At 40.5% G+C, this 19,480-nt stretch overlaps 1 protein-coding gene across 11 annotated transcripts in view; it reads left to right on the forward strand.

Annotated features, from left to right (window-relative positions):
- Nucleotides 1–13,912, forward strand: part of LOC114137438 (pleckstrin homology domain-containing family A member 1-like) — a 28,348-nt gene extending 14,436 nt beyond the window's left edge. For 2 of the 11 annotated variants that reach the window (XM_028006003.1, XM_028006005.1), the window contains 10 exons: nt 2,685–2,782; nt 3,190–3,321; nt 4,964–5,104; nt 5,824–5,892; nt 6,400–6,464; nt 6,588–6,651; nt 6,816–6,905; nt 8,138–8,211; nt 10,475–10,549; nt 12,330–13,912. In XM_028006003.1, coding sequence (XP_027861804.1) covers nt 2,685–2,782; nt 3,190–3,321; nt 4,964–5,104; nt 5,824–5,892; nt 6,400–6,464; nt 6,588–6,651; nt 6,816–6,905; nt 8,138–8,211; nt 10,475–10,549; nt 12,330–12,561 — 1,040 coding nt within the window. In that variant the 3' untranslated portion in view covers nt 12,562–13,912. Of the gene's footprint in view, nt 1–2,684; nt 2,783–3,189; nt 3,322–4,963; nt 5,105–5,823; nt 5,893–6,399; nt 6,465–6,587; nt 6,652–6,815; nt 6,906–8,137; nt 8,212–10,474; nt 10,550–12,007; nt 12,221–12,329 lie in introns of those variants that run through there. The other 9 variants (XR_003593989.1, XR_003593990.1, XR_003593991.1 and 6 more) reach the window with 9 other exon arrangements.
- The last annotated feature ends 5,568 nt before the right edge of the window (nt 13,913–19,480 follow it).

Raw genomic sequence — 19,480 nt, forward strand, 5'->3', positions numbered from 1 at the left:
CTTCCATTCATTAAGTCCAATACCAACCAAAAGGATGGCCAGAAAAAGTCTATTGGAAATAGGGAAATATGACATAAGTCTATATTTACAGTACCTACTGCGCCCTGAGGAAAAGCAGCCTGTCTGTGTTTCTGAAAAAAGCCCTCGGCAAAACGTTGCTCCTTCATTGGTCCTCCTGTGGTTTTGGAAGCCTCTTCTTGATGAACTGTTGAGCCTCTTCCACAGAACCTAGAAATTTTCTGGCACCGCTGGGTTGCGTAATGCGAAGACGGGCTGGGAAGAGAAGAGCCGGCTTCAAGCCCCGCTTGTAGAGCTCCGCCATGGTGTCCTTATACTCTGCGCGCTGGGCCAGGACGTCTGGGCTGTAGTCCTCCACAATACGAAGAGACGCACCTTTGTAGTCGAGCTTCCCTCTCTTCCTGGCTTCTCGAATGATTAGATCTTTGGTCAGGTATCGATGCAGGCGAAGGATCACCGGGCGGGGAGGACGTCCTGCGGGCCGTTTGGCTGCCAGAGAACGGTGCGCTCTATCGAGCTCTGGTGGAGATGGGAGCACCTCTTTTCCAAATAGCTCACAGAGAAGGTTGGAGAAAAACTGAGTAGGGCGCCCACTTTCAGTGTCTTCGGGCAGACCGAGGATGCGAATATTCTGCCGCCTGCTGCGGCTCTCCAGGTCAATCACTTTATCTTTTAGCTTAGCGTTGTCTTCACGGAGAGCAGCACATGAGTCTTCGAGGCTGGCCACTCGCTGGCCCAGATCCTCTGTTGCGAGCTCCAAGGAGGAGATACGCTCTGCCTGTTCCTCCAGGGCCTGCCGCACCTGGTCCAGCTTGGAGCTCAGCATGTTGACAGAAGACCTGAACTCAGATTTCAGATCCTCACCATGCTGCTGAAAAAGTGCGGTGATAGCATCTAGCGTTAAGCTAGCGTCCTCCTTCTTACTTCCTTTCGCGCTCTTACAGGCCATCTCTAGTGCGTAAATAATTAAAAATACTTGCCAAGATGTTTTTTGTATTGATAGGTGGCGTAGAATTTGTTTTCTGTGGGGTGAATTTAGTTAAAAGTCTGGATTTTTCCGGAGCAGTCCGTTGCTACGTCTACCCTGCCCGCATGGCAAACCGGAAGTCTAATAATCAGATTTTTGCAATAGAGGACAGCAAAGCTCTGTTGCTCTGCTGTGAGAGAGGTTAGACTGAAAGACCCGCCCACCAGGTCATGTCTGCAAGTTCACAGTTTACAATAGTCACACCACTGGTGCCAGCTCAGCAACTCTCCTGCTATATTGAAAAACATTATAGACAAATAAAATTTATATCGGCCAAAATCGGCAAAGATCTTTACTTAACTTCACACACCTTTGAGGACAACATGATCGTGTTGCGTAAATATTTCAGTTACCTCAGATCAGGTTCTTTAGGAAAAAACCTTCCCTTTCTGTTATTGTTGACTTGTCCCTCTCCTTCATTTCCATCCGACTCAATCACAGGAAGTATTAGTGTGACGAATGGCCGACCGTGTTGATGTTGCCGTGTGAGTGCACATTGTCCGGCTGCGTGCGCGCCACATGCCTTGTTGAGGTTTCTGCCGGATGCCAGCATCCTAATTGGGACTTGCTTTGGAGATTGGATGAAGTTATTTTTGAAAGGCCATTTGTGCAGCACATGTTGATAACCACGAGCCCTGCTTCCCCCGCTCCTCCAGGCACTCAGTGGTGTTCAGAAAAGTTAGCCGGTGCTCAAACAGTATGTTGTATTGTTAGAAAACTGAGATCAGAGATCTTCGAAGCCGATTGCCTCATGGATCGGTTTGAAGTATTTGTATGAGAGTTGAAGGTTAACAGGTTTTCCCACCAGTGTGCATAGTTTTACAACTGAGTCAGATCCGTCGCCTGACGGTTACACCTAGATTTGTCATCCGGGTGCTCTACTTTAAAGACCAAAACACTTACTCAACACTTGGTGTGCCTCAAAGACGAGGTTAACATATTTGAGAAAGGTTAACACTATGATTTTATTAACCAGAGAGCAGACAGATTTATTTAGAGAGAAGTGTCATTCCGCTCTGAGTTGGAGCTCAAAATGAATGATCTCAATTGTGTCACAGAGTTTGCTTTGTGCCTTTTACTGCTGTTAGTTGACAGGTAAATCAGCGCCGCTGTAACCTAATTTATCACAGTGACGTGGAAAGGAAGCAGAAGATACGAGGAAGCTTTGAATAGCGCAACTTAACGATCCATGGGAAAGGGAAAGGAATTCATGCAGTCAGCTTCTGACTCACAACTTTCAAAAATGCAAAACATGTAAAAGTTTGTCTTTCTTTTTCATTTGAGTCTGACTCTGAACATATGATGCTACTTAGTTGTTGGGTCTTGAATCATTTTGGGTTTTTTTTACAAGGAAATCTTGTTGACTGTGTGGGAAACTCCCTCAGTTCAGTTTGATTTCATCACCACAGTCACCGGGGGCAGTTGCTCCGTTCTGACACTCATTATTGTGCAAGAATGGCAAAGTTTTGGATTAACACTTCGTCTTTGCCTTTTTAGTTTATATTTCCATTAGATGTTTCACAAAGTGTCTCAGACGGTGATGTTGTAGGAGTAGTAATGTACTCTGTGATGGAGGCGTTGGAACCAAAGTTAATTTCACCCTTCCTATTGTTCCCACTCCTGTTTTATGATCTGTTAGTCATCAATGCTGGGATGAGGAAGTTCTTCCTTCAGGCCAATGATCAGCAGGACCTTGTAGACTGGGTCATCGCTCTCAATAAAGCCACCAAGATCACCGTGAGTCACACAAGCACACAAAACATACAGCTTTTCCTTTTCTTCTTAATTATCTTTGTTTTGACAATATAAATCTGTCTTTTCTGGCTCATATTTTATCTTTTTTTTTCCCTTCGCTGAACTGATTAAGAAACTGTCAAGGAATTAGAAGTGAGTCAAAACATGACTAACAGGATGCTGTATTGTTTTCCTGAGGTCTGGGATAAAGGACTGCTTCCATTGTTCTGCATAAAATGCTATCCTGACAAAGAGGAAATGGATATAAAATATGTCACACTACAGGCAGATTTTGCATATGCAAATTGATGTTTTCTCTACCTAAAGTATTGAGAAATGTAGTAGAGTTTAACCTGCAACTAATCGCTACAAATCGACTGTATCTGCAACTTTTATGTTTTTTTCTTAAGGTGCCAAAGTCATCAGAAAGCCACCAGAATTCAGAAAACCAGAAAGTTTTGCCAGACGTCGTCGGGCCCAAGAAGCAAGTTTCCTACAGGACGGACATAATCGGTGGAGTTCCCATCATAACCCAAACCCAGGTGAACATCAGCTCCACCAAACAACCTGTCACACACGCTCAAAGGGGAAACTATTCAGAGTTTCAGAGTAAACATGAGAATAACAATTATAATACAGTGAACCCTCGCTATAACGCGGTTCACCTTCCACGGCCTCGATGCTTCGCGGATTTGTTTGTGCAGTTTTTTTTCACAGTGCATTGTGTTCTGCGTCCTGATTGGCTAAACAGTCTCCGCGCTTCTTCTCTACCTGTGTGCCAATAACGTTACGGTATTTAAATATACGTAATGCAGCAAATTTTGGTAAATGTTTTTGCCCAGAAGAAAAAAAGTGACAACCACTACCGATAACTATGTTCTTCTTTCGAAAAAATCACACCTGCACCACAGGCTTCAGAAGAAAAAGACACTAGAGAGCAGAGTCAGGCTGCAGCGTCACAGTCAGAGGATCAGTGAAATACGCGAGTCACAATTTGTCCTACTGTACTTCGTATTGATGATTAAAATGATTATTTTACTGTAGTTATTTGTAAGAAAGCGTTATATTTGTTTAAAAAGTGCTTGGGCCTGAAAACAGGTTTTGTTCTTTGGTTTCAATGTAGAGTATTTAATTATGCTGTATAATAATTGTAAAAAATAAAGATAACTACTTCACGGATTTTGCCTACCACGGGTTCTTTTCGGAACACAAGCCCCGCAAAAAACGAGGGTTCACTGTATATGTTTTTAGATATTTAAGTTTGGCCAAAACACACATCAAATGTTTCCCGAATCTTCTGCATTGATAATGAAAGTGTTGCAATCAAAAGACTGGTGGCCATGAAAGCATCTCTTAAAAGACCGATCCTAATTTGGCTGATTCTGAAATTCATGTTATGTTTTTTTTTGGAGGGGCTCTGCTTCCAAAACACTTCTTTCCTTCCCTTTTCTTTTCTTTTCTTCTCCTTTCTTTTCTTTTCTTTTCTCTGCCAAGCGCTCTTACTCAGTGAACATGAAGTTTTCTGACTCAAACTGGCTTACCCAACTGGTAAGCTGTTTTTTTTCCCAAACTCCAGTGAGAAGCCTGGAAAACGTTTGATTACAATCAGTTCATATAATAATCTAAACATTCTTTTTTCATTTTCCAGAACATTTTCAAAAAGAAAATGAATTTGTTAAACCTCTTTTTAAAGTAACTGCTTAGATAAATAATAATTGTACGTTTTGTTCAAAGGTGCTTTGCAGGAATACAACAATATAAAATCGCATCAAAAAATAACTGGTGTATATTGCTGAAAAATAAAATAATTAGTTTTGTTTCACCAGTTTGTGCAAGGGACTCTTGTTTAAGGTGTAAATAAATGCATGACCTTGTCTAACCTTTAATTAATAGAAAAAATGTTTTGGTAAATGGTAAATAAATAATTTCAAATAAAGAACACATTGTTTGCAGAGAACAGTTTGGATTTTCAGACCCTTGAATAATAATTGTGTTTTCTATGCTCATTTAAAACGTAAAACAAAAATGCAGTTATTTAGTGTACGTTCAATATTTTATATCGCATTAAGTATGCACATATTTTGGTGAAGGACTTTATCAGTTTCCAAATTTAACCTAATAACAATTGTGTTTGTGTTGCAAAGTTTAAACTTAACAGTCAATAAAATGTTTTTTTTCTTCCAGCATGAAGGCAGTGACGGTGCGAACAGATCGGAGCGTGAGGCGCTGCAGCGCTCCCACGGTCAGCTGCCGTACTTCCTGGGCAGGCCGGCTCAGGAACAGAGTGTCATCAAGTCAGGCTACTGTGTGAAGCAAGGAGCCGTGGTGAGGCCTTTAGACGGCTTTTTATTTGATTCCATGTTGGCTTTCAGAAAAATCCTTTAGGTCCTTATTTTACATATTTTGGAAATGTCTCTTTTCCAAGTTTCGAGTAAAAATGAAACACTAATATATTAGAGGGAGAGGCTGGCATCAAAAGTTGATTGGGCATTGTTAAAAAGTGTCATTTATGTGTTATTAATCCTACAAATTATTCTCAAGTGAGAAATTAGTTTGTGATAAACACCTTGAATGTGAAAGACTGTAAAGTCTCTAAAACTGCTGTGGTTTAGCGGGCTTGTCTCTTATCTTTGAGGCAAGCCTAAAGCAATGAGCTGCTGACCAGAATCCAACAGTTTTCAACCTGATTTATAGGAAGCTTTGTTAGAAGAAACAATTTTCTAAAACATGTTGCCACGTCGACTGTTCATTCCTACATTTAAGCCGAAAGACAGAATGAGTATTCAAGCAAATAAGAAGAAGGTTTAACAAAGAACAGAAAAGTTGCGATTTGATTTGGACATGTGGCTTTTTAGAGATATTTAAGTTAAGGATCTACTTTCTCAAGGAATCACTCATGTAAGATGCAAACTTTATAATAAGTATGTTGCTTTGTATTTCATTTATACAGAAAATTTTGTTCCAACTGAAGCTGCAAATTGACACGTTTCTCTTTTAATTTTCCTGGAAATAATGCTAACAAACTCGACCTGTTTTCTTCCCAGATGAGGAACTGGAAGCGTCGCTACTTCCTCCTTGAGGAAAACGCTATGAGCTACTTCAAGTCAGATTTGGTAATTAACTTCCAAGTTAAAATGAAGATTTTTGTATTTTTTTTTACCAAAAATGTTTAGTGTGGAGTTGCTTCACCTCCCAGTGATGGGCGGAGTAACATCACTCTCAGTCCCAAGTTTCAGCTTGTTTTATTCGCAGTTTGAGGAATTCACTGCCTTCACATGTCCTGTCATGTCTTGCTAGCTCCAGCCAGTTTTACTCACACAAACTCACCCCCTCCCCCCACACACACACACATACGCCAGCTGTCCTCAAGACAACCTGCACATCCTGTACCCTGTCCTTGTCAGCGTCAGCCCCTATTTGACACGTTTATCTGTGTATTTGGCTATCAACATCCTCAAGGACACTCTTAACAATCAAGAAAATTACAAGCTTTGAGGAAAGTTTGCCATTTTTCTTGTCAGACAGAAACCATCTTGGATTGATTTTAGTAATTATGCTATTAAAATACCTCCAAATAATAATATTCGTCCTCTGTTGTGGGTGTTTTTTGTTGTCTTTAGGAGAAAGAGCCTCTGAGGATGATCCCACTAAAGGAGGTTCACAAGGTCCAGGAGTGCAAACAGAGGTATTCAACATGCCCCGACATTTTCCCGCTGTGTACAATAAACGTCTTTGTGTTTGATAAAGACAGATTCGTATCGGCTCCAGATGTCGAATTTGATTTCACTTGTTTCTGGCTTTCTTCTAGTGACATCATGATGAGAGATAATCTCTTTGAAGTCGTCACCACATCGAGGACGTTTTATATCCAGGTGTGTTTTCTGTGATTATAAAATTAGCTTAGCTGCCGTCTCAGATCAGTCTGTTAGAATATTGAATTTTGTCACTTTTACCAACTACGGATTCTACATCCAATCCATAGGATTTCTCCATCTAACACTTTCATTAATTAATTAATTTATTTTGTCTCCACTAGGCGGACAGCCCAGTGGAGATGCACAGTTGGATAAAGGCCATCTCAGGGGCCATAGTAGCTCAGCGGGGACCTGGGAGGTCGGCTGCCACAGTAAGTACCGTTCACTGTGACACATGGACACAAGCAGAAGTCGAGAATTACGCTGACATCTAGTGGTAGGAACAATCGGCTCATAAGGAACACTAATGTGTGTTGTTTTTAGTGGATGTTCTTGAGCATGAACTGTTAATTTCACTGAAGCCGAAACACAACTAACCTGTTTTTTCTTGATAAACTTCATTTATGCCGTATGAGGCAGCAGTTTTAGAATCTAAAAGCAGGTGAGCTCAAAGTAAGTTCTGGTGTGGAAACATGCACCCTGCCTTCAAATTGTGCCTTGAAGAACTAGTTAGAATATGAAACAGGTTAAAGGTTATGTCATGTTACAACCACAATTTGTGTTGTATTTTTTTGTTGGGAGTTTATGGGATCACAAAGAATCACTGTGAAGCGAAAGGAAAAGCATGCATGATCTGATTTTGATTTAGCAAATAAAAATATGAAAAGTATCAGCAGGTTAGTAACTGAAGAGCTCCAGCTGAAAAGATTTGGAGAAAGGTACAAATGCATATGATTTCCACAGTTGTCTGGTGACAACAACAACAAAAAAACAAGGATTTCCTTCTCCTCCATGTTCTACTTCATGTTATTCTGTTCCATTAAACACCAATAAACTACAACAGAATTTGTGGTTGTAAACAGGAAAAATTTCCAGGAGTATGAACAGTTTTGCAACGCACTTAGTTTAAACAAAAAAAGGGAAAAAAAGCCAAAAAAACGATTGTGTTTAATGATGTAATTTTGCGGTGTGCTCCTAGAGACTTGTAAATCCATTTTTCTTTATCACCCCCTCATCACCAATCACAAACCATATCCATATTATTTTACTGAAGTGTCCTCTTAAAATGTGACATCTATTAAACAGTCAGCAGATGATGCATGTCACTAAAGATATGTATTATGGATCCTCAGCTGAATACAACCACATAGAACTATTTGTTCTTAAAATGACATTCTTTTACTATAGTCCCAAAAAAGCAGCTAAAGCTGAAAGGTGCCAGAGAAATAATCAACACCTCTGTGTACCTCCATTGGTACTTCCTGGTTACACTGGATTCATTCTGTGCTCCACATCTCTGTTTTTTCTTTAGCTGTTGTTCTTTTTTTCTTACTGTCCTCTTCTTTCTTTGTCACACTCTCTCTCTCTCTGTTTCTCTCCATCCTGTCGCATCGGGACCCCCAGCCCGTCTGCTCTAATCCTGCTGTGCACTGTGTTGTTGCAGATGCGGCAGGCCAGACGGCTGTCGAACCCCTGTATACAGAGGTATACATCTCGAATCGGGGAGTGCAGCGGCACGTATGTCAGCTCGTCTAAATCCCCCTTGCAAACTATAAGTTCACCTTTCCAGTACCTTTTTTTATTTATTATTATTTCCTTCCCCCTCTCGCTGGCTGGCGCTTTGGTTGTTAGATATTTGCTCTTTTCACACATTGAACATGAGACATGTTCAACTGCAGGTTAAGCTTTTTCTTCTATAAAATCTGCAGTGGGTGATTTTTGGTTACGCATTGCCTAAGATGTAAAAGGGAACAGGGAGAAGAATCTGGCAAGAGCACAAAGGAGCCAAAAGGCCTATGTTATAAAAATATTTATTTTTTTCTGAAAGCATGCATCGTCCCTCATGATATTCATGGTTGACAGTTAAAAGTTTTTTCTACTATTAGTGCCGATGTTGAGTTTTAAAACTTAAGTCGACCTTTTCCTTGAATTTTTGTTTTGACAATAATTTAAAATCGGCCAACTTGTTTGTGGAATGAATTCATAGGAGTAACGGATGAATAAAACAAAAAACAACAAAAAAAAAAACATGAAATTGCAGATCTCATCTTTGGAAAATTTGCAGCTATGTCTGCATAAATGGATATTTTATAACCGAAGAGTCCACCGTTAATGTTGTGCACAACTTTAAAGCATATTTTGAGAATGTTTTTTTTTTAGGATGGCATTGAATGTGTGAAAATGGCTACCATAAGAGCAGCTAAGGTCTAAATGCATATCTAGTGCTCTTTTTTTCTTTTTTAATTTGTATGCTGCTGTGAAAGGATATTTGCTCCCTCTAGAAATATCTTTTTTTTTTTTTGGTCACATTTAAATTCATCAGTTCACAAAGCAAATTTTAATGTCAGACAAAAATAACCCGAATAAATAAATACATAAAATGTTCTTTTAAGGGAAAAAGCTGTCCAAACCAACTTAGGCCTGTGTAAAAGAATAAATAAATAAAAATGTAATTGTGCCTCTTCAGAATGAACCTCATAAACTAACTGTGATTAGTCACACTTTTCTGACTCAATTTCACAACCAAACATGATTATTACCAGACCTTTAGAAAATCACTTTCTAACTTCATGAAGCGGAAGATCTCAAAAAGCAACGCATTTTGGCCTGACATAATGAAAAATTCAAGAGCAGACGAGAAACACGGGCAGTGACGGACATTTTTAAGGCTGAATCACAGCGGAAGGGGAAAACATAAACCAGTGGTGAACTTTCCCAGGAGTGGTGAGGACATTGGTCAAAGCAGGTCCACCTCTAAATGGCTACTAGAAGAAAAAGACAAAACAAAAGAGTGGTTAGCATTTAAATGCCATAACCTTAAAGAGGCATTTCATTTAATGTGGGCGAATTGAAGCAATTCTGCAAACAAGAGTGGCCCAAATTTTTCCCCACAGCGTTGCAAATACTTGTTGCCACCCATAATTAGGTTTGGGAGGAAAATACTTTTTCCATGTCAGGCCAGGCTGGTTTGGATCGCGTTTGAAATCATTTGAAAATTTCTCTTCATATCCATTTGTTCTATTTGTCCTTCTCTGGAATTAGAATTTGTTTATGTGAAAATGTAAGTGTGACAAAAAAGAACAAACCAGAGGGAATCCATATGGAGTCAAATACTTTTTCACACCTCTATAAGTACCAACCACATCCTAAATATGGCTGCCATAACTCAGCAAGCCCTTTCACTATGTCCCCCTTCTCTTGATGCTCTTTCATTTACCTCCTTTCTCTGTTTTTTGTTTTCTCTTTTGCCTATCTTTTTTACAATAAGTTGTGGATCCTCTGTGGTCAGATTAATCAGCGAATAGAAATGTATCATTATTTAAAAGATTGTCCAATATAAATATGTCATATGGTGTACTTGTAACTTGTGAGTGACATGCAGTCGTTGTATAAGAAAAACAAGAGATCCAATGGCTGATTTTAAAAAAGACCAAAGAGAAAAAAAATGTCTCTCTCTCTGTTAAATCCAGGCCTATAGGATAATTTTATTAGCACTGTGCAATATTATTGAGGACTCTGAAGCTGTACAGTTCATCCATCTGATAGCTGAAATCTTCACTTAAATGTACCTTTTTTTTTGGCTTCTTTTATTGTCTTCACTTTTTTATGCTGACGTGTAAATGTCTGCATGTATAGATGTACATATATTTATGTGAACCTTGCACAAGCTTAGAGCACAGCAACTGTCCCAGCAGCTCGGCTGTAAATACTGTTTCTGTCTTTGTCACTGTTGCTGTCATTCACACCTTCTCTTCCCCTCCGTGCCTTGTTCTCTCTGCAGTCTGGTGCAGCTGTGTACCTGTCTTAGATGTGTGACATCCTGCTTGTCTCTCCTCTTCCCTCCTGTCCGCTGCCTGTATGTTCTTTCTTTCGAGACCTGTGTTCACTTGTTGATTCTGTGTACCTGTGTGTGTGCGCGCTGTAGAGTTTTAACCCGTGTACGCTAACTTTAATCATTGAATCCGCGCGTGCAGAACCGCACACTCGGGGTTGTTTGCGAATGTCGAGTTGCGTCACAATATTTTAGATTTGTAAAATTCTACAAATATTCTTACAAATAAGTGTCAGCTGTTCTAAAAGTGAGAATCTTCCTGAAATCCTCCTGAATATTGAGCTCAAGTTGCTTTTGGACATTTTGATTCAATATAACGATTCTTCTGATAAATAGTGCTGGGCAAATTTGCTGGAGCACCTGTTCAAGATGTGTAAAAACATTTAAAATAAACTCACATTTTACTGCAACCACCTACCGTCACTGTGAAAAGTTCACAAAAGTCCAGCCTTATTCCATAGATGAAAGATCTTAGGTTAAGAAGTAATTGTTTTAGCAAAATCACCAGTGACCCAGTTGTTGGTTTTGACAATACAACTTTTCTAACATTTTGCAGAGAGTTTCTGTGACCTTACCTCTGGACAGTCCCAAGTTCTTTACTCGTTCTCCTCCATAGCTCATCTAAGAGTTTTCCAAAGGAGTGAAAACTGTGGATTAAACAGGAAAGGTCATGCCACCTGTTTGGCAGTATTTCAGATATTTAAAGCAAAAAAACTAATCAATAATTATCTATCGATTGACAAAAAAACACTATTGTGATGTTTTTCAGTCATATCGCCCAGCCCTTCTTTAGTCTCATTTGACCATAATTGATGTCCAGTAAGTTCTGTTTTTGTGATGGATGTAACTGAAGAAGTATTTTTCTGCCATCACTCTCTGTTTGCTGCACTTAATCTTAAGATGGCATTCTTCACTTCTTTGAGCTTTGAAGATGCTTTCCCCTCCCCACCATCCTGCTTACTCTGTGAGACGGTGGCATAAAGAAATGTTGCATCGAATTTAAGCGCCATGGAAACCGAAAATCTTGGTTTGCTTACTAGAAGAACAACTTTTATTTTAAATCGATTGTTTGGATTTCCAATAATTGGACAAATGGATATTGTAGTAAAAGCAACGATTTATTCATGTGGGATTTTTAAATGTAATTCCATCGTGAGGATTTTCCCTCAACTTGTGATTAATCTACTGCAATAAAAGATGAATTTAAATCTTTTTACACATCTCTCTCAGGAATTGCAACAACTTTTTCAGATCAGTAAAGCTTGCAGAGGCACAAATTGTCCCACCGCGCTGTTGTGCGAGACGAAGTTCTCTTTGAGCTTCTGGAAACTCCAGGAGTTCCCAGAAGCTCACTCTGCAGCTGTAATGCTGCCATGTTTGTCTTGCTAACCCTCCACCAGCTGCTCAGTGGTGACTACTTCTCTGCTTTTCACCGCCTCTGCTGTGTTTTTCTTTCTTCTCCTGCTCCTGTTTATCTTTCAGAGACCGAAAAGTGACTATGAAAAGCTGTGAAATACTAAGCGACAACCAACCACTGCTTCTTCCAAAGGCTCTTTGTTTTCAATTTCCTTTTGCAACCCAAACCCGCTGACACTCCTCTCTCCCTGCTACCAATACTACCACCACTATCTCCAGTCTTAACTCCACACTCTTCAGCTTCTACAACCTTCTGGCTGCTTCAGACTCCACCTGCCGGTGCTTCATCTAGTCTCTTTAAAATTACTCTACCTTTAGCAGAGATGCGCTTTAGTCACTAACGGCAGCCGCCCTCTCTCTTCCCCCCGCCTCCCTCTTCTCGCCGCAGGAACACGGCAACCGTCCCACGTTCTACCGCAGCCCAGCGGCTGCCGCCGTCCCTCGCGCGCCCGTACCTGCCGTGCCATCATGCAACCCAGAGCGGGGCGATGCTGTCGCTTCCGGCGCACGCCCGCAGCCTGGCATGGGACAGCGAGCACTTCATGAGCCTGCTGCCACGCCCCGTTCACAGCCACCCGCCAGCACGCCTGTCCCTGCAGGAGACGCGCCTCGCAAAGTGACCTCCCAGCCGCCCGCCAGCATCACCGTGGCGAGCTCCGAGGAGTCGCCGTGGAGACGTCGGAGCAGCTTCGAGCCCCAGGCACCTCAGACACATCTGGACATTGACGACGCGGATCTGCCAGTGAGTGAGGTCTGACCGACTCTGAGCTGGACTTGAAAGCCTTCTCCCCTCCGCCCGTCGGATAAACAGGACATACCGTGAACCCAGGCTTTGGTTTGCTAAACCAAGCTGCAACACAAACTCCTCATCGGAGCGCTTCCATCGACACCGCTGACCCGCACTCGTCTGCCAAAGACGACCCAGCGCTCACCCAAACTCCCGGACTCTTGATGGGGTCCGAGCCAAGCTACACGTTTGACTTGTTCTGAATGAAATTCAGCGTCAGAGCTTTATTTTAACACACGTAGGCACAGAGATTTTTATTTTTTTTTTTAAATAAACTACTTTGTGCCAACTAAATAAGGGAGCTTTGAACAATACAAGCTTTTCCCCTCAGTGTCTGAAAAGGGTTTTTAAACTTTAGAGTTGCTTTTTGTTGTTGTTTTTAAATCCACTAATGCTAGACTCCCCGGTTCATTCACACACTAAACAAAGTGACACTGAATAAAACGGTAAGAAGTTAATGTTTGCAGCCAAATGTATTCTTGCTTGAAAATCTTCCACTGACCTTTGTTTTCAAGTGTCTCTTAAGTTTAGTCTGCATTTATAGCTATGTACATCTTAATGTGTAAAGCTGCCACTTGTTCTTTCTCCCACCTCTAGTGGGTTCTCTATTTGGTTTATAGAGAACCAAATCAGAGGCTGAATCAGCTTCTTCTTCAGACTACATTTTCGTACGCCTTGCTTTGTGTGCTTTGCTGCGTTTTTAAGTGAAAAAGCGTTGAACTCGTGACTAAACGGTGAGAGTCACCCCACACCTCAACCTCACAGAAAACATAAAAACACTGAAATTAGTCACTCGCTTCATTTGCATGCAAATATCTCAATGACTCTTCAGGTGATCTTTGTTTGTGTTTGTTGTTTATTTACAGACCCGTTTGTTGTTGTGAGTTGGCAGATTTGTTTTAAATGCTTTTAGATTTGAGTTTTCTTTTCTTGTATCTGTACCTTCAGTATAATTCTAAGCAGCTACCTTACGGTGTTATTGAAAAAAAAAAATCCTCACAAACAAACAACTCACTGTAATCCTACTAGACAATGCACACTCATCTTTATTTTTCTTTTAAGTGCCTGTCTTACTTCAGTTTACTAGACTCAAGCTATTTCACTCCCATTTCAGTCTGGTGTTTGAATTGTTTCTATTTATTAAGTGGATGACTTGAAAGAAATAAACACTGAAAATGTGCTGCCTGGTGAGAGTTGTGCTTGTCTCGCTTATGAAAATGCAACCAATCTGTAGAGGCATCCTTTGCATACCAATTTCTGTCTCTCTCTCTATATATAAAGCTGCTCCCTACTGCCCTCCTGTGGAGAGAATAATCTTTACATCATTCCACTAAGCCAGTCGGTTTATTTCTCATAAAAAATGGTTCAAGTTGTGGCAATATTTATCACATTACGCAAAGTGATTTATAAAAATGGAAGAAATAAGCATTCATAAAAATATCTAGATCTACATTTTTCTGCTACTACAAACTTAACCACTCCTAAAAGTGCCATGTTGATGTCAAGTGACAGCTGATCTCTACATTGTGATAAAAATTGCTCGTTTCTCAGTGTGTAAAAAGTAAGAATGGGGGGGGGGGTTATATTGAAAACAGCTTTTACCTGAATGTGAACAAAATATTCAATATGTCATAAAATAAAAATCTCAGACAACCATTTACTGTGCCGGGCAAACGTGCTGGCACCCCCTGGTAAAGGTGTAAAAGAAAATCATTTTAAAAATATTCTTTTATTGCAGGTTCTTAATCTCATACTGACATTTATTCTTATAAAAAAAAGTCAAACTTTAAGATCCTACTTCTCTATTTAAATTTGTTGTGTAATGAACAAAACTGTGTAATAGTTTTGGCAAGTCGCCTTTTTACCAAGTGCTTTTTACTCTTGCTGCACAAACTTTTTGGATGTTGCCTTTTACTTGAGTACAAATATGTTGAAGTAGTACAATCTTTGGCTACTCTACTCATCTGCAAGTAATGGTAGTAGTAGTAGAATATTGCCTATGACTTCTCAGCCTGCATCTTCTTTGAAATATTTTAAATTTGCTCTATGAAAAAATTCTGTTAATAGCTGGATTTTCCAAGAATAGCTTATTTTTGTTGGGCAGCAAAAACTGAATTCACAAATACCGAGCTGTGAGTTGCTGGGATTCACATAGTTCACCCCCAATATGGAGCTTATTGAACTCCACATGTTTTAAGTTTGTGAGGGCAAAACGTTGCATCACTCTCAAACTAGTTGACACGTAGATGTCATCATGTGATTGCTATGGAAACACGGTGACCCCAGGATAGGACTCTAGAGCCCTGGAGAATTATTTTTACCCCCCTAACCATCCTCCTCACCGTGCGATGTGGGAAGATAAATATGGGCCCTTGTTTCGCTTTGTGGCCAGTGACCAAAAGAAACGGGCCTCTGCGTCACGTCATGTTTATAGCCCAAGGCAACAATTCGGCGAGTACCGTTTAGAAGTTCCTAAACATGTCAATTACATGAAGAAAAGAATAATATGTATAAAACCTGCACTGCTTATTCTCAATTTACTAGGGCAACCAATAGTTTTTTGCCAGCAGTAACAATCTTACAACACAATTCTTAACATTTTTAACAACTGTTATTGCACACCAACATCTGTGAGCTCAGATTAAAGGTTGGATTCTTTAACATTTCATGGTGATATTAGGCTAATATTTGAAGCCATTTTGACTTTTTCTTTTTTTTTTTTTTACATGCTCGATTCTGTATGGTGTACCCAAAGCCTTGATAATGACCCTGAGAAGTGAAAGAGGAAAACTGATTTTCATGAGAAAGTAAAATAAATGAAAACATAAGTATGGAAACACATCCGTCACTGTTCTCCACATTCGTGCATTGTTCTTTGTCTATTATCATCAACTTTGAGGTTTGACTGTGGGTTCTTTTGGGGAGGGGGGATTGATCTGAAGCTGCGCTGTGCCTTTAAGAACCCAGTTCTCAGCTGAGACACTGAGACATCAGTCGAGTCGAGGCGAGATCACACAGACCTCAGCCGAGTCCATCCCTGGCTGTGTTGACTGCCCTCGGTTGGAGAATGGGTGTTCCTTATGGATGAGGTCGTTTTCATCTGCAGATTCTCCCACCATTTGTTGCCTATGCATTTGCGCAGAGAAGGGCTTGGCTTCGTCTTTTGAGATGCTGCCAGTTGCATTCAGTTTAATTCATACAATAATCATTAAAATTACAGAGCGCTTTTCTTTTTTTAAAATTTAGTTTCCAGCCCCCTTTCTAATTGCCCTCTACATAGAAATGCTTGTGTTGCCCTATGCTCTCCACAGGGGGTACCAGCCTTCAGTCCCCTCCATTCCCAAACAGCCTTGTACAAACAAACTCCCCTCAATTTAAACCCACTTGGAGACAATTCAGAGAATCCTGCCCCTCACAATCAATCACGCCGTGTTGAGGCGTTTTATGATGCTGATTTACGGCAGTGCTGTTTATTGGAGTCTTACTGTTGGCCACAGACATCTAAATCTAACAGAGCTCTGTTGTTCAGTAGGAAGGTTATGTTTTTTTTACTAAAATTGTGTTATTTCAGCCAATAAAACAAAAAGAGATGCATAAATTCATTAATTAGGAAATCACACAAGGTCGATTATTAATGATGGTAATTTGGTATTGTGCTTAAAACATCTAAAAGTTCTCATGAGCCCTTAGCGATTAAATTACAAAAAAGGGATAAACGTGCTGCATTAGCCAACACAAATCCCTTCCTTCGCCCCGTTATTTTCCCCTCCTAATAGTTTGGTTTATCCATAAGGTTTTTGTTAATGCCATGTGTGACTAATTAATGAGGAAGCAATAAAAGCAAAAATAAAATAAAATAAAAAACGGCTTGGAAACTGTACTGCAGCATGTGTGGAGATCAAGTAAAGCACACACAGGCTTCAGGCCTTTTTATGTTCCATTACTGAGATTTTACTTTTAATTTATTTAAAGTAGGCTATTAACATCCATGCTAGTAAACACACACGCCCACACACACACACACACACACACACACACACACACACACACACACACACACACACACATTTGTCTCGCTGTCTTTGCAGAGACTTTCCATTGACTTCCATTCATTTCTACTGCAGAACCCTAACCAAAGTTCAATTGACACTGTGGATCTAAACTTTACCCCAAACCCAAAAACACAATGCATAAAATACAGAATACACACCCACACACAACATACTTCTAGTGGCTTTGATGAACCAGTGATGTCACTCATGCTCTATGACATCACTGATGACTGTGTTCCATTTCCCGATAATCCCAACTCATTTGCTCTACATATCAGATTGCTCTAAATGTCAGAAGAACAATACTTGATTACACATACCAACAATCTTGACTTTACAGCAACACGAGTAAAAAAAATGGCTGAAGAAAGAACTTGTGAGTGATGAGCCTGCCAGCATTTTACGTGAAAACACTTTTGAGGACGGGATGCGCAGGAGGCTGGAGAAGGAAAATCTTGAACTGAAACAGATCGTTGAATGTCTCCGATGTAAGGTCGAGCACTCCAAGCCTCGCGCAAATGCTTGCAGGCGACAAGACCTGCAAGCACAACATGACATACTGGAAAGTCGAAACAATGCACTCCGTGCGCAGCTCGCGTCGGTACGAGCAGAGCTTGATGGGACAGAGTGCAAATACGCAGAAACGAGAGATGCAGTGTGTTTTTTTTTTAAGTCGTCTAACAATCGTTCAGGAGAAAAGTCCAGGAGCTACTGGTAGACCTGAAGAAGGCCCAGATGAGAATGGATCAACAGTCTGGAGAGAGGGAGGATTTGTGGATTGAAGTGGATCATCTGAATAGCCAACATAAGAAAGCTTGTCATGGCATCCAGAACCTTTTTAGGCAGAACATGGATTTAATGAATGAAAATGCTCTGCTCAGAGAAAGGCTGGGTGAATCAGAACAGGAGGAGAACCACAAACCACAATCAGTTTCGAGAAAACGTGGTAAGAGGGTAGGTACCATTTTAAAGACAATGAACCAGACGGGAACACTCAGATACTGGGTGCCACCATGGATCTTCTAATTCCTCTGGTTGGTCCAGTAAAACTGGTGCCTTGCTCTAACTGGTTGTTCTAGAATTACTGGTTGTTCTAGAATCACTGGTTGTTCTAGAATTACTGGTTGTTCTAGAATTACTGGTTGTTCTAGAATTACTGGTTGTTCTAGAATTGCTGGTTGTTCTAGAATTACTGGTTGTTCTAGAAATGTTGGTTGTTCTAGAAATACTGGTTGTTCTAGAATTGCTGGTTGTTCTAGAATTGCTGGTTGTTCTAGAATTGCTTGTTGTTCTAGAAATGTTGGTTGTTCTTGAGTTACTGGTTGTTCTTGCGTTACTGGTTGTTCTTGAATTACCCGGCTCATCTCGGGTGTGTCCAGAACGAAGGCGGCCTTGCCCTGCACCTGCCGGCGGAAGCTGTCTGAGTACAGCACCTGGAGGAGGACGAGCACAGCGGGCGAAGGTCAGGAATCCTGACTCCACGAACGCATCGCGAGTGGACGCACAAAAGGATTACTGGGAAATCAGACAAATAAATTAGCAAGGGAGATTTCTCTTTTCTTTTTTATATTATTATTATTAGGAGATGAAAAGTTAGGGAAAAAAAACAGTCTTAAAAAACTTCAGTCATGAAGTATACAAGAAAGACAGGAAAGGAAAAAGTAAAAACATAAGGGGGGAGGAAAGGCAACATGGATAAAAAAAAATCTAAGTAACATTTTTTTCACACTCTTCTTTTTGCATATATGGAAAATTACCAATACTAATCAATTTCATACTTTCCAGACTGAGTATTATTCCAGTTTTCTTTTGTCTTGTTTATTAAATCCAAACCTCCGTCTTTTATCGATGAACCAGTTTAAAACGTTTTCCTCTCTGGATGTGAATCTCACCTGACATCATCCTGGACTTGATGTTGTCCTCTGCTGGGTCGTAGTCGAACATGCAGCCGGGGTTGGTGTGCCACACCCGCAGATCTACACACACACACACACGTCTTAAGTGATTCCACATGCTCTGGTGGTCTAACGCAGGCATTTGGAAACTCTGCAGGAGAACAAAAGATGAATATGTGGACAGACAGACAGTAAGGCCTCATTTGTCAGGATTTAAAGATTGAGACGTGCATTTTACTTCAGTTCCAGTGGCGCCCAAAGGCAATTCTCTCTTGTTTTGTTTACTTTCACAACATTCAAAACTGGTTAAATGAGCTACTCGCACCGCTTACACTGCTATATATGTGACAGTGTATCATGAGCTACTAAAATTAAAACTCACATTTCTAAATTTCAAATAAAGAAAATACATATTTTCTATTCTGTTGCACATGTTTTTCCATCCCCAAGATTAGATGGGGCCCATACCTCATTTAACAGTTTTTGATATGGGCCCTATGGCTCTCCCTCAGGGTGTCATACTGTTAGGGGGTGACAAACGTTCTCTCAGTTGTGTCTGAACAACATTTCAGTTTTTCAGCACCTTGTGTGTTTTTTGGTGTCACTGCTGGATTAAAAAAATGATTTTCACCCTAGTCTAACTTCCAGAGCAATTTATGTGTGATTAATAATATTTTACTTTTAATGTTGATGAATTGCTCAGCTCCAACCTCCAAATGCCTTGGATCTCGCCTCCAAAATTTCTACTACTGTCAGATTAGAAAAGTTGTCCCTCTGGTCTTTTTGGTCAGAGTAGTACGTGGGC

This window comes from Xiphophorus couchianus, chromosome 22 (assembly GCF_001444195.1).
Source record: "Xiphophorus couchianus chromosome 22, X_couchianus-1.0, whole genome shotgun sequence".
Classification (NCBI taxonomy): domain Eukaryota; kingdom Metazoa; phylum Chordata; class Actinopteri; order Cyprinodontiformes; family Poeciliidae; genus Xiphophorus; species Xiphophorus couchianus.